The 14,154-nt window shown below is 55.0% G+C and overlaps 1 protein-coding gene across 1 annotated transcript; it reads right to left on the bottom strand.

The window, feature by feature from the left end:
- Nucleotides 1-4,469: 4,469 nt before the first annotated feature.
- On the bottom strand, nucleotides 4,470-11,933 carry LOC112864809 (chymosin-like; the record flags this gene model as incomplete). Its single annotated transcript, XM_086715259.1, has 8 exons — nucleotides 4,470-4,742; nucleotides 5,493-5,591; nucleotides 6,099-6,243; nucleotides 6,998-7,111; nucleotides 8,506-8,705; nucleotides 9,866-9,984; nucleotides 10,806-10,923; nucleotides 11,772-11,933. Coding segments are annotated over 8 exons (1,095 nt in total), but the record flags the coding sequence as incomplete, so codon positions are not given.
- Nucleotides 11,934-14,154: the final 2,221 nt, after the last annotated feature.

Below are 14,154 nucleotides of genomic sequence, written 5' to 3'. Positions count from 1 at the left end.
CAGCCCACATCCTACACAGCCTGCACATATCCGCATCCCCACAGAACTCCGTGGCAGTGGAGGCTTCTGTACGGCGTGTTTACCGAGGGACTCAGTGCGTGGAACAGTGCTTCACACGCAGTACAGACTCAAAACACTTTTTTTAATGTCTATTTATTTTGAGAGAGCGTACGTGCAAGTGGGGGAGGGGTGGAGAGAGAGGGGGACAGAGGATCCGAAGTGGCGTGCAGAACTCACAAACCGTGAGATCATGACCTGAGCCGAAGTCGGACGCTCAACCGACAGAGCCACCCCGGTGCTCCATCGAAACATATTTTTTAGTAAATAAGGTGACAATTCTAAATAGCCCTGGGTAAACCGAGCAGCCAGGGTCAGTGAGCAAGCATTGCTGGGGTTTGGAGGGTTTGGGTGAGGTGGGCATCATGTGCAGTAGGGGCTCTTCTCAGAGGAAGTGACATTTAAGCTGGTCTTGAAGGATGAAGAGCAGTTCACAGGTTGGAGAAAGTGGGTGGGGCTCCCGGCAAAGGAAGCAGCATGAGCAAAGGCCCAGAGGCCAGCCCTGCAGGGTCCTAGGTATGGCCTTGGTGGAAGGTCAGCCCCTCCTGTTCTCAGCAGGGAGCTGCTGCAGGCCCTGGCCTGTAGGGGGCGGGTGTGGGGGAGTGGCCACAACCAGGGCTCCTGGGCGGTGGCCAGGCCAAGTCCCTTTGCCTGCCCCAGGCTGTCCCTCACCCCCTCTTCCCATTGCCCACCTCCTGCTCTTATAGTGTGTCTCCCTTGCCTCTCTTGCTGCCTAGGGCTTCCTGACATGGGGCAAACTTCTACCCCCCCCCCTTCAGTTATAGCCTCCCTTCTGCTGCTGCCAGCAAGAAACCAACTGCACAGCTCAGAAAACAATCCATCATTTTGTCATAACATTTCCATTTCAAAGACTTCCTTTCCAAGCTTCTCTCTGGCCAAAGCTTCCTCTCATTAGCATGAGAGGAACTGGCTTGGAACTGAGTGACAGGGGAGGGAGAAGGACAGAGGGCGGGGGGATGGGGCTGCGAGCTGAGGCCTCTGCCCCTGTGTATGGGGAGGGGGGGGACAGGGAGGGGTGCTGGGCCAGCACGTTTGCCTGACTGTGTGCATCTGTGCGTGCGTGTGTGTGCGCACGTGTTCATGCTTGCATCCTCGTGAACCTGTGTTTCCCCGCACTCGTGGTTCATGCTACCAGGCCATAGATTCGCCCGCTCACGTCACACAGCATAAACCACCCTTGGGCGCTTGCTCAACCTCCAAGGTGTGCCCGGCGCCCCTGCCCCGCCCCCCACCCCAGGCACGGAGGACTCAGAGAGGAAGGATGCCCATGCTGTCCACCAGACGCTCAGGCAGAGACCGATGTGTAAGCGAATAAATACGACAGGACAAATCTGTTGTAAAGATCCCCACTGAGCAATCAGGAAGCTAGAAGAGAAAGTCTGGCAGAGAGGGGTGTCACCTCCGGGGACACTTAAGCTGATCTGGAAGGATGAGGAGCAAGTCATAGGTCAGAGAGAACGGAAAGGAGAAAAACTGGCAAAGGGATGGCAGGCACAAAGGCCCTGAGGCCAGCTCTGCAGGGGGTTAGGTGTGGCTAAGGCGGCAGACTGTGGCGGGGACGGGAGCAAACGCTGAGGCTTCCCCAGCTGCGGTCTCCCTGCCTTGGCTTTTTCGTCAGCAGCTGGTGCCGGTGGGGGAGCGGGGAGTCAGCAGCTGGCCCCGCGGGAACCTCCGCCCCGCATCGCAGTTCCCCACTGGCCTCCAGGTGGCCCCTCTTCACAAGCAAGTAGCAGATGTGCTGACAGCCCTTCCAAGGCCCCTTCATCACTTGGCAGACCCCCCCCCCTCCACCAGAGAGCGGGGCCTGGTGCAGAGCCCAGTGTGGGCCCCTCCGGCAGAACCTTAAAGCCCTGGAGGCAGCGGCGGCTGCCTTCTGCCCCTTCATTGTCCCATTGAAGGTGAGCCATTCCCCAGGGACAGCAAAGAAGGGGGAGCATTGCTTGCTCAGCAACGAGAGGGAGAAGATGCAGAGAGGGCCCGAGTGTGGTGGGTGGGTGGGTGGTTGCAAGGATCCGAGAGAAAAGGGGGAGACCAGCAGCGAGCAGTGCAACTCTTGAGGACCTTACTGATTGAATCATTCATTCGTTCATTCATTGATGATATTATTCATATCAACAACACTTGATGAAGGCATTCTATGGTTTAGGTACCCAAGATATCAAAATGAGAGACGCAGTGTCTGTCCTCAGGGAGCCCCCAGTCGGTGAGGGGGACAGACGGGAAATAAGTGTTAGAACGCTAAGCACTGTGATAAGGAGAGCACGGGGCACAGGGGGCGCACAGGAGGGAACCAACCCAGCCTGGTCAAGAGCATCCTGGAAAGATTTGCACTCAGCTGAGGTTTGAAGGACAAGTGAAAACTGAACAAAGGGGTCGGAGGGCGGCGAACCTTTCCAGCAGGGTATTCTCTGCAGCGGGGAGAAACCCTAGGGAGGGACTGGCCACTAACCACCTAGAACAGGGACCGCCACCGGGGTCCAGTGGGCTAGGGCCAGCAGTGGGGGACCATTCGGTCTAAGCCTCCCATTTATGAAAATCATCATGTGGAGACTTTCCACATGATCTCTCATGGAAGTCTGGATGTTTAAAATGCAATTTGCTAAGTGTAAGCCATTAAAATATGACACAATTTTCGTGAGCTTGTTCGGGACTTTTTTTTTAATCTACAAGAAGCCTAAAAATAATGAATGTGGCCCAGTTCTGTCTCATGCTTGGCAAACAGACAGTATTGGTCTTGGATGAGAAAAGCGAGGCTTGGCAAAGTCGCCCAAAGCCAGAACTCACTCCTTGACGCCATGTTGTCCTCCCTGACCTTGTAGGAACCAAACCCCAAGGCCCATCCTCTGTTCTTGAAGTCCTGGAATGTGTTCCCGTAGCCTCTGCCCCAACCCACCCCAGGCTCCTCAGCTCAGCTGGGGCTGCCGCCTGAGCCCTTCCTCCTCCACGTAGGCCCCCACAGTCCAATTCCGTTCCTTTCCTGCCAGAAACCACTGGGTGCTTCCGGGGCCCCGTGCTGGCTGCTCCTCCACAGACCCACAAAGGCACTGGGGACAACATTTCCACTGCCCTGTGTTCCTCATCTTCTTTGGCTTTGCATACAGCTGAGAAAGACCCCAAGAGATGGCCCCGGGGGAGCCTGTTAACAGGATCTGGTCTGCCAAGTCCCTCTCCCCACTCCTCTTCCTAAAGCACAGTCTCCTTTGTCCTTTGTGAAGCGTCCTGGCCAAATCCGAGGCATCAAGCTCTCCGAGACTGCTGTGTGACTCACTTGCTCCTCAGCTGTCTGCAGGGCAAGTGTGGTCAGGATTAGGAAGGGCGGGGGCGGGACCTAGATGCTAACCCGGCCCCAGCTCCCTTTCCACGCCTTCTGAGAGTTCAGCTACTTACAGGTGTGACTTGAAGCCCAGTCCCAAAATGGGGGGCCAGACTGGCTGTGGTTTAGAAAACAGAAGCCTGATCAATTATACTGCCTCCTGTTGGGAGGCTGCCAAGACAAGGGGCCCAAAGAAAAAGGAAGGAGGGTCGAGGGAGCAAACATGTGCAGATCAGCAGAGCACTGTTGCAGGGGGCCTGTCAAAGGGCTCTGAGCACTGAAATCCCCCCAGGAAGCTTGTCTGCCTGACCCCCATATGGTCTCAAGGTAGCATAAGTGAGAAAACCACTTAAATCCACCTGGATCCCTTTGTTCTAACCCTCTGGTATCTCTATTTTCCATGCGGCCTCTCTGTTTCTAGAAAGAAGCTTCAGGAACCTGGGAGCAGGAGTGGTCTGGCCACCGACTGCTGGGGTCTTGGCTGAGCACTAGGGGGTCTTCACTCAGCTCTAGCAGTCAGCACTGAGCACTGGCGTGAGCTTTGACTGGCAGCCTCTGAGAGCCCTTGAATGTGGGTCTGTCCCAGGGATGGAGCCACTCTCCACGTGCTGGTGGGTCAGGTTGAGAGCCTCTAAGACTGAGGATGGGACTCTCAGCTGTGGTTCTTCCCCAAGGTTAATGGCAACCTCAGGACCTTCAGATCTTCCCACGTGCCTTCTGTCTACCGCACTGTCTTCTTCAAAATACCCCAAGGCCCTTTTCTTAATGGACTTAGAGCTTTTCTCTCCTCAGCCCCACACCCCTTGCTCCTCAGGGACCAGCCTCGTCCTGCAAAGGTCTCCCCTACTGTACCCTTTCCCCAGAAAGATCTAGAGTGAGAGAACAGAGAGGCAAGACGTGCCTTGGTTTTACCTGGCCTAAGCTTGAAGTGGCCAATTCCCTTGTGAAAGTCTCCACCCACCAACGAGGTCCTGAACCCTCCCCCAGTCACGAAGCCCCAATGCTGCCAGACGTACCACATGACAGTCACTCCCCACCCCCACAAGGGCGCAGGGCTTTGGCCCCACAGAAGCCACACTTTGCAGCGATATGGTGTTTATTGGGAACCATCTGCCAGAAAACCTGGTCCATATGTGTGCGTGTGTGCGTGTGTGTGTGTGCACATGCATGTGTGCTTAGGGAGTGCATGCGTGTTCCACGGTCGGCGGTGCAATCAGATGGCCTTGGCCAGCCCCACGCGGTTGTTGATCCTGTCAAAGACACTGTAATACTCCCGGATGAAGACATCTCCCAGGATCCACAGCGGGTCGTCGCCCTCACCCTGGAAACCGCTGGCGCAGAAGCCCAGATCCTGGGAAAGGCAAGGCTGAGATGAAGCTGGTCCCAACCACAGTCACCACATCCGATGGCAAGCCTCCCCCACCACACCCCACAATTATTCTCTCAGTTATTATTTCCTGTCATCCTTGAAATCACCCTCGGAGGTAAGCAGACAAGTATCAGACTCATCTCGCTCAACAAGGTGAAAAAACGGATACTCAGAAAATCAAGTGATGTAATGCAAGATCACTTGGGATGGTCCCCTGACCCCGCTCCTCCTCACTTGTGCTCTCTAGCCTCCAGCCCTCCTCTTAGCACCTACTGCCCTGAGGACCAGCCAGACCAGGCTGGGGGGGGCCCCAAGGCCTTACTAGTTGTATATACTCAAGGCCAGACCAAAGCTGAGGCCAGTGGGTCGGGGGGGATAAGGGCTGGGTCCCCACAAAGCCCAGGCTATCCACAAAAATCCTGGACAAAGCTCCAGAGCCCTGGGCTTAGCAGCTAGAACAGTGGATGGAGGTTCCCACAGGGAGCTGTGGTCCTGCCTACCCCACCCTCCCTCAAGCCGCTGGGCTCTCTCCACCCCATGTCTCCCAGGATGAGGCCATAACAGCCACATGTGAGGCCCAAGGACAACAGGGCCCCACTCAGAAAGGCCGGTTGATCTACATGTACCTCCCACACTCTCCATCTGGGCCACGCCACCAAAGAAGTTCGCTGACTTGCCAGGAGAGAGAAGGGGTGCCGGGTGAACCCAGGCTTCCTCTCCTGAGACTCATACCTGGCTGGTGTAGGCAGAGGGGGGCAGTGGGTACTTCCTGCCGTTGATCTCAAAGACCACCATAGGCATGCTGTTCAGTTGCCCGCAGTTGATGTCAAACTAAAGACCAGAAGGAGGTCCTCTTAGATGGGCAAGGGATGTGATCTGGCTGGAAGAGGCAGAGGAGGGCCCAGGCACAGCCCCTTCTTCTGCACTGGAGCCAAGCGGTGGGGAGAGGCTTGCCCACCCAGAGGACTCTAGGGAGATTCTCTCTCAGGCCTCAAGAGTCACATTGACGAGGACCTGCTGTCAGTCAGTGCAGGGACAGACCCCAGCTTGAGACAGAGGGACTGGCCTCAGTGTTTCCCCTCCAGTCTCAGCCAGGACACTGGGAGCTCTTAGCTGTCAGGGAGGAAGCAGGGAGACCCGTGGGGTGGTGAAGGAACAAGGAGGTGCAGCAGAGCTCGGGGATGCACGGCCCTCCTGGAGACCCGGAGGCCAGACCTTGGCCGCTGCAGCTGCATGAGACGTGAGAGCCTCCACGGCAGTGGTGGGCGGAGCTGGAAGGCCATTGTGAAGGTGTTCAGAGAAATCCCAGCCCCTTGGGGGAAATGGGCCTGGCCTCACCTGGCCAAACTCGTCCTGGGTGGCTCCAATGGCCGTCTGGATGTTGAGGATGTCGCTGCTAGGCCCAACCAGCATGGAGGTGCCTGTGTCCAGGATGGCCTGGCAGCCACCATCGCAGGCCACCACCACGCCATTGACAGTAACCCTGCAGAGCGGAAACAGGACAGCCTCGCAGCACGTCCAGCATCTAACCCTCCCTCCCCTGCCAGGATCCTCGGGCAGGGGGCAAGCCCAAGCACCACTTCCAGAGCTCATAGAAAAGACCTGAAACCATTTTCTCCCAAGTCATTAGCTAAGTCAAGGCTGCCCCACCTCCTGTGGGACAGAAACGTCAAAAAATTGTAAAATCACATGGCAAGACTTTGGAGTCGGGGTGGAATGAGTCCTGCACAAGTCGCCTAAAGATCTGGTTTCAAATTTTCTCCCCGCCATCCACCTGCTGCAAATCTTGTACAAGTCACCCAGCCTTCCTGAACTCCGGCTTCTCATCCACAGAATGGAGTCACAACCCCTCCTTCCTTGACTTCCTCAAGGGATGGTCACGAGGTTCAGACTTGAGGTCAGTAAATTATAAAATGAGGATTACTAATGGCACCACCTCATAGGGTTTTCACCAGGAATAAACGAGACGGTCCTATTATCACTCATCCCAACGCCTAGCAGGTAGTAAGTGCTCAGTTAGTGCAGCACTCTTAAGAATGAAGCATCAGTGAACGTCCAGCGTGCTCATCAGCAAAGGTCATTGGCCTTGGCAGCGTCTAATTCAGAATCTGTTGTGATGGTCTTACAAGCTACGGTGTGCAGGCCTTCTCAGAGCCTCCCGGGCTGATCCCCAGGCCCTCCCGTCCCCACACCCGGAACCACCCCGTGGCTGGGGCCCAGGGCTGCCGCTCACTCACCTGTCCACGGTGAACTGCCAGTACTCCTGCACGGTCACGGGCACCCAGTGCAGGGAGCCTGTGTAGTAGGAGGGGTCAATGGCTCCCAGCGTGAGCATGCTCCCCGGGCCATTCCTGAAACCAAGGAAATTGGTGACGGGCCGCCGCATCCCCACCCAGGGGCAGATGCCACTGAGACCTGGCCCTCCTGTCCACCCTGCCCTCGACTCCCACCTCCACCCCGAAGGCTTCAGATGCTTTCTCCCGGCCTCCCCGCTCTTCGGGGCTTTTCCCTGATAACAGCTGCAGCATCCTCTCTCTGAGCTCTGTAGCCCCCCCGGCTGAGGCAGCACCTGCCTCCCGAGGGGAGGTCAGGAAATGACCACCACACAGGTCACATGACCACTGGGCTCTGCTCAGGTCACCCTCAGGGGTCCCCCTGTGCCCACCCCCTGCCCCCAAGCCTTTGGCTACAAGTAGAAGAGAGAGTCTTCAACAAGGTTCCACATACTCCGGGGCTCTTCTCTCAGCCAGGAAACATGGGCACACTGCAGTGTCACTGAATTCCCCCTCTGCTACTTTTTTTTTTTAATGTTTATTTATTTTTGACAGAAACAGAGACACAGGTATGACTTAGCCACCAGTTCCTGGGGTGATCGTCCCTCCCAGGCCTCAGTTTCCTTCATAGTGAAAGGAGAAGACTGGACTCCTTTGGAGCCTACTCTAAAAGTCTGTGGGGACGCCTGGGTGGCTCAGTTGGTTGAGCATCCAACTTCAACTCAGGTCACGATCTCATCGTTCATGGGTTCAAGCCCGGCGTCAGGCTCTGTGCTGACAGCTTAGAGCCCGCAGCCTGCTTTGGATCCTGTGTCTCCCTCTCTCTCTGCCCCTCTTCCACTTGTGCTCTATCTGTCTCTCTCTCAAAAATAAAATAAACATTAAAAAAAATTTAATAAAATAAAAATAAATAGAAGTCTATGAATCTCAGTGACACCCACAATGATTATGGAGTCCTGGCTACTTTGGAAAAAAGATGTTAAATGCCCCCATGCAGGGGTGCCTGGGTGGCTCAGTCAAACGTCCAACTTCGGCTCAGGTCATGATCTCATACTTTGTGAGCTCGAGCCCTGTGTCAGGCTCTGTGCTGACAGCTCAGAGCCTAGAGCCTGCTTTAGATTCTGTGTGTCCCTCTCTCTCTTCCCCTCCCCAACTCATGCTCTGTCTCTCTCTGTCTCAAAAATAAATAAATGTTAAAAAGAAAAAATGCCCCCATGCAGAGATGGGGTCAGGCTTCGTTTTTTAAATGCCAGAAATCAAAGTCAAATGTTGGTCCAATGGACTCTGTCTGTATCAATGGCTATGTGGGGGACTTTGGGACAAGAAGTTGGGTCTGCCTGGAAACAAGGAGAGGTTTCCTTGGATTCTGGACACCACCCTTGAGTTGCCGTGTCCCAGAGGGGTGGACATTCCTCAGCCAAGAGACCTTGCTGGGCTGTGGACGTCTGACCCTGCCTGGGGACAGCTCCTACCTGTCCAAGTAAACAGAGAACAGGTCTTTGGCCACCAGGTGCTTCTGCATCATATTGTCAAACACGGGCACTGAGTACTCGGAGGCCAGAGAGGGGTAGGCCAGCCCCAGGATCCCATCGAACTCAGAGTAGGTAAAGACGTTGCCAGGTTCCTGGGTGCTCAGGCCCACAGTCTGCTGGGGGTCCACGATGGAGGAGACCTGTAAGAGAAGCAGAGTGACCTCCACCAAGGGCCCCTCAGCCAGAGGCAGGAAGATCCCAGGGCAAGTGGGTATCAGGATCAGCCTTGGGGCTCGCCCTCCCTCCTCCAGGTAATGTAGTTACTCGAGCAAAGAAAAGCCCTCCTTTCCCAGCTCTGCGCTGTGGTTTTGAGGGAATTGGTCCAATGAAGCCGGGGACCGAGGAAGAGGCTCTGGGCCCCTGCCGCCTGGTGCTGCTGATTCTTGGGGAGGCCTGAGCTGCATGGGCACCTGTCCTGCCTACGAGAGAGGCTGAGGACAGGACTGTCAATGGAGAAGAGCCGTGTCTCCCTTTTGGCTCAAAGCAAAAGAGCCTTCAGCCAGACCCAGAAAGGACTCAAGGAAGATTGAGGTGAAAATCATGGAGGGATGCTGCTTAATCTTGGATAGTGGGTGAGGAAAGAGACAAGGAAGTTAATGTGTATTGTGCCCTTACTGTGTGCCCACCCCTGTGTTGAGTACTTTACAAGCCAAAAAGTGGCAACAGACAGGGGAACCCTTGTCCACAGGGCACAGGTGCTCTCTGATGGGAAAGAGTATGCTGTTCCATGACACCTGGGCAGGGGATTCGTCCTCCAGGGCGACTGAAGGAGGCCAAGCCAAGGGCACCGCTCAAAGATTGGGAGGCGGGGTTCTGACACTCAGCTCCCAGTAACTTCAGGCAAGTTACTGGCTCCTCTGAGCTTCTGCTTCCTCCTCTGAACAAGGGGATAATAGCACCTTCCTAAGAACGACATTTCCAGTGAGATCACACGGGCGACACTGAAGAGAGCTCAGTGCTGGCACAGACTGGGGATCCTGGACCAATTATGGCAAGCATAGATGAAGAAGATTGGGAAGATGGAAAGTAGGCATGGAGAAGCCTCTCAAGAGGACTCTGGGGGTTGGCATGGGAAGGAGAGGAGGGAGGAGGGAAGGTCGAGCCACAGAGGCTGCTGGCTAAAATCCCTCTCAGATTTTAAATCCCCACCAGGCCACCGGTTGGTGGGGGGGAGGACAGGATCCAAAGGGCCTCTCAGCCGCAGCTGGAGGGACAGCTCACCAGAGCCTGGGCGTCTAGGTGGTGAAGCGGCTGGTTGGGGAGGAAAGGTGAGTGCCTGCTGACCCAAAGCCCCACTCACAGTGACGGTGTCGAGACCCAGAAAGCCCTGCATGCTGCCGGTGCCGTACTGGATGGACAGGGGCTCGTTCAGGTTCTGGAAGGTGGAGGACTTGGATGGGTCAAAGCGATGATGGGTTTCTGAAACAGACCCAGGGTTAGCGAGGCCCACAGAATCTTCTCACCAGTGGACGGTGTCAGCCAGGGCTGAGACCCTCACCAGGCCCTGTAAGAATATGGTCTAAATACTAACCATTCTCTCTGCTGAAAACTAGCACCCATTCTCTCTGGATCCCACACGGTTTAGTAAAGAAAATTATTCTTTGGTGCTCGACCCACCTCTCTGACCCCCGGCGCTACCTGTGTAGCTTCCAAACGAAACAGGAAAGCAAAAAGCCATCCCTGTGGTTTCCATGGACATTTGACTTTTTCCAGCTTTGCCATCTTAGGCAAGACTCTTTTCTTCTCTGAAATTTGGTTTCCTCCTCTGGTAAATGGAGGTAGAGAGGGCACCAATCTCCCAGGATTGTTGCAGGAATAAATTAATAGCACGTATTAGCTGTTTACTCATCATCAACAGTAAGACCCTCTCACTTCATTCTCCAGGCACCCACCGGCATATAATAGCCCCGTTTTATAGAAAGGAAAACTGAGGACCCAGAAGGGTCAGCAGCTTGCCTTGGCTCCTGATGGAGACTAAATAAATAAGTAAATAAATAGCCTAAGCCTCCCTAATTTCCAGCTGGTGCTTTACACATTAGACCCGTGATTTGCACACCTTCCCAATCCATGGCCCGGTTGGAAGGGCTGAACCAGGAGATGGGGCGCAACCGGGAGGCTGGGAACGTCAGAGCAAGCTCTCCTGCACCCACGTTCCCCCTGCCCAGCACCTTGACCGTGGCTGGCAGAGGGGCCCTGGGGTCCAAGCCTGGAGAGGCGGGCCAGAAAGGGAGGTCACTCACTGCAGGCGTAACTCTTGCAGTCGACAGAGGGCACCCAGAGGTCCGAGGAGCCGGTGTCAAACACCACGGTGAATTCCTGGGGCGGGGTCCCGATGTAGATCTTCCCAAAGTACTGACACTGGGGACAGACAGCACGGGGTCAGGGGTGGAGAGCACAGCATAGGGGTGAGCGTCGATGTTTGGCATCGAGAAAAGGGGGGAAGGGGGAATGAGGGTCCTTGGGGAGGGTTCTTCACCTCCAGCTGCCACGCTGGCTCCTACCCGAGCCGCGATCACCTGGCCCCTCCCACAAGCCCCAGACATTAGATCAAAATGTGGGCCCTTCTTGGCAGGAAGACTGGGCTCTCCTGCCAGGGGCAGGGACATAAAGATGGGGCACCAGCGAGGTACGGACCCCCAAGTCCCAGCCCAAGCTGCCCCTGCCATGCCACCTTGCCAGCCTCCCCATGAGTCAGAACTAGGGCCAGTGTGGGGGGGGGGGGGAGAGGGAGGGGTGCCAGCATGACCTAGATAAGGAAATGAGAGCCCTGGAAACAAAAGGCTGTTTACTGCAGTGACAGATGACAGATGAGGAAGAGACAGGCTCCAGAAAGGAAGAGGGCACAAGGGGCGTACCTGTCACGTCCTAGGCGGTGGCACATGGGTACCAGTACCCCATCCCTGCCCAGCCCGGATGAAGTCATGGGTTTCCTAAGGCATGGGGGTGCACCTGGGAGCAGATTATGGTCCCCCAAGGGATGTTTTCTGCAGGTTGCCTGAACTCAGACCCTTCCGGGGGTGACATTCAGAGCCCTGCCTTTGCCGGGTCCGCTGGCCCACCGCAGAGCTGACTGAGGGGCAAGGACATGGCCTCCATAGCCCACAGGGCTCGATGATTCCTTGAAGTGGGAAACAGGCCGGGTCCGGGAGGGGGCGTCCATCACACTCTGTGAGAAGCATTACCGGAAGGTGGGCAGAGCCACTTACGTCCAAGAAATTGGCCAAGGGCTCGTTGGGCTCCTTGTCTAAGTTGGAGTACTTCTTTCTGATGCCATATGGGTGTTCCTTCAGAAAGTCCTCCAGCAGCCCTTGCTCTTTCAAGGCCTTCCTCAGCGATTTGCCCTTGTGCAGAGGGACCCTGAGGAGACGGGGGAGAATTCATGATGCCGGGGGGCATCTCCCCAGAGCTGCCTGGCCTCCCAGAAGGTGCCCAGAGGCTCTGGGCTCCGTAAGCTACTCCCCCACTTTCTTTTTTTATATCATAACTCAAAGTAAAAATTGTATTCTACATCAGTTCACAAATCAGCGCCTACCCTTACTAAATACAACGCACTCTGATATTCCCTGTTCCTTTCTCTTTTTTAATGCTGCCAGAGACTCAGTGAATGTATTTCATAGCTTGCTAGTGAATACTGTAACTCCAAGGTTTGAGAGACCCAATATCATCCATTCAGTCTCCAAATTCTTACTGTCTACCTAGCATGTGTCAAACACTGTATGGGGCACAGGGGTAGTCTCTGCCCCCCGCCGGGACATGCTGTCTAGAGAGGAAATGATGTCCCCCACACCCTGCTAAATTCCGTGAGAGCGCTCCGCCCTTGTGACCCCTGTGACTGGCTCTCTGGGTGGACTGAAGTGCGTGGAAAGTCTTTGAAGGGTCTCAGTACAGAGTGTGGACCTCAAGGGAGCTTCTAGAGTTTAGGGGTTGGATGATGGAAGCAAACCCCTGGAGTTTGGAGGGGAAACATGAAGGAAACATGAAGGAAACCCAGCTTTACAGGCTGTGGTACTTTGGGTCGCTCCCCAAAACCCTCTGAGTTTCAGCTCGGTCTCAGCATAAGGGGTGAACTCCTTCCTCTCTCCAGCCACTCTCCAGCCCTGCCTTTGGCCAACCATAGCTTCACTTCTCTGGCTCCCAGGTCCCCCCTCCAGTAGTTTGAAGGAATGGAGCCAGATGATCCCGGGGTCCCTCAGCTCTAAGGGCCATGCGGTCCTCCTCTGTGAGCCTCGTCCTCTGAAGGACGAGTGGCGACCACAGCCATGGAAGTGCTTTGAGAGTAATAAAATGGCAGCAGTCAAATAAAACAAAAAATGGGTTCTCTCGTGTTGTTCACATCCCAGGCGGATCCCATATGGAGCAGGCCTGTGTGTGAATTATGGTCTCTCCTCTGGTGCCTCTCTTCCCCAGCCCTCAGGTGTGAATTCCACCCAACAGAAATAAAAGGTCCTCGAGATTGTTTCTCAGCCTTTGTCTCTGATGATAGAAAAGGACGTAAGCCCAAAAGGAAGGAAGCTAGTCTGAGCTCCCAGGACCAAGCCCACAGCTGCCCTTTCCTGTGTCCCGATGTCTCCACTGAGCTCTTGTGTCCAGCACGAGGTCCCAGAGAGCCTCCCTCTGAGGGACGCCTGCAGCCCACTGCCCCACACAGAGACCAGGAAGCTCACCGTGGAAACCCCCACTCCCCCAGCGCTGCCCCTAGTTTTTGCACTGAGAGCCCCCGCCCCCCCGCAAATGTCTGGCACTCTAAAGAGCCTCACTTTCAAGGACCATGAGGAGCTCCACTGGTCAAAGCCACCCTGACCCCTTTTTAGGGATCCAGCTTCCCAGGGATGGGTCCAGGTTCCCCCAGTCCCGGGGCTCGACAAGGCTCAAACCTGGGATAAGGCTCAAACCAGAGATAGCATGATTTTGTGGTAAGAGTGCAAGTCTGCTTGGGACCAAGTCCTAGCTCCTCCCTTATGAGCCTCACAGTCTTGAGTAGCTCAGGGATCCTCCCTGAACAACAGCTTCTTCATCTGTAAAATGCAAATAATACTATCTACCTGATCCAGGAGGATTCGCGGCAGCAGAGGTAAATATCCAACCAAGTTTCTGGCACCTGGTAGCAAGCAGCTCAAGAAATATCAGTTATGGGGCACCTGGCAGGCTCAGTCAGGAGAGCGTGTGACTCTTGGTCTCAGGGTCGTGAGTTTGAGCCCCCCATTGGGTGTCGAGATTACTTTTAAAAAATCGTTTCAGGGGCGCCTGGGTGGCTCAGTCGGTTAAGCGTCCGACTTCGGCTCAGGTCACAATCTCGCGGTCGGTGAGCTCGAGCCCCGCGTCGGGCTCTGGGCTGATGGCTCGGAGCCTGGAGCCTGCTTCGGATTCTATGTCTCCCTCTCTCTGACCCTCCCTCATTCATGCTCTGTCTCTCTCTGTCTCAAAAATAAATAAACGTTTAAAAATATATATACTTTTAAAAAATATAAAAAAAATAAAAAATCGTTTCAAAAAAAGTCTGAAAAAAAAGAAGTATCAGTTATAATTTTTGGAGGAGAATTTGGGAACTTCCTCCACAGAGAGAACTTTATTTCGTTTAAGAAATGCATA

The sequence above is a fragment of the Puma concolor genome, chromosome C1, assembly GCF_028749965.1.
Source record: "Puma concolor isolate L17-30 chromosome C1, mPumCon1.1.hap2, whole genome shotgun sequence".
NCBI classification, from domain to species: domain Eukaryota; kingdom Metazoa; phylum Chordata; class Mammalia; order Carnivora; family Felidae; genus Puma; species Puma concolor.
Note: the sequence above shows the minus strand (reverse complement) of the source record. Positions and strands in the feature narration are given on the sequence as shown.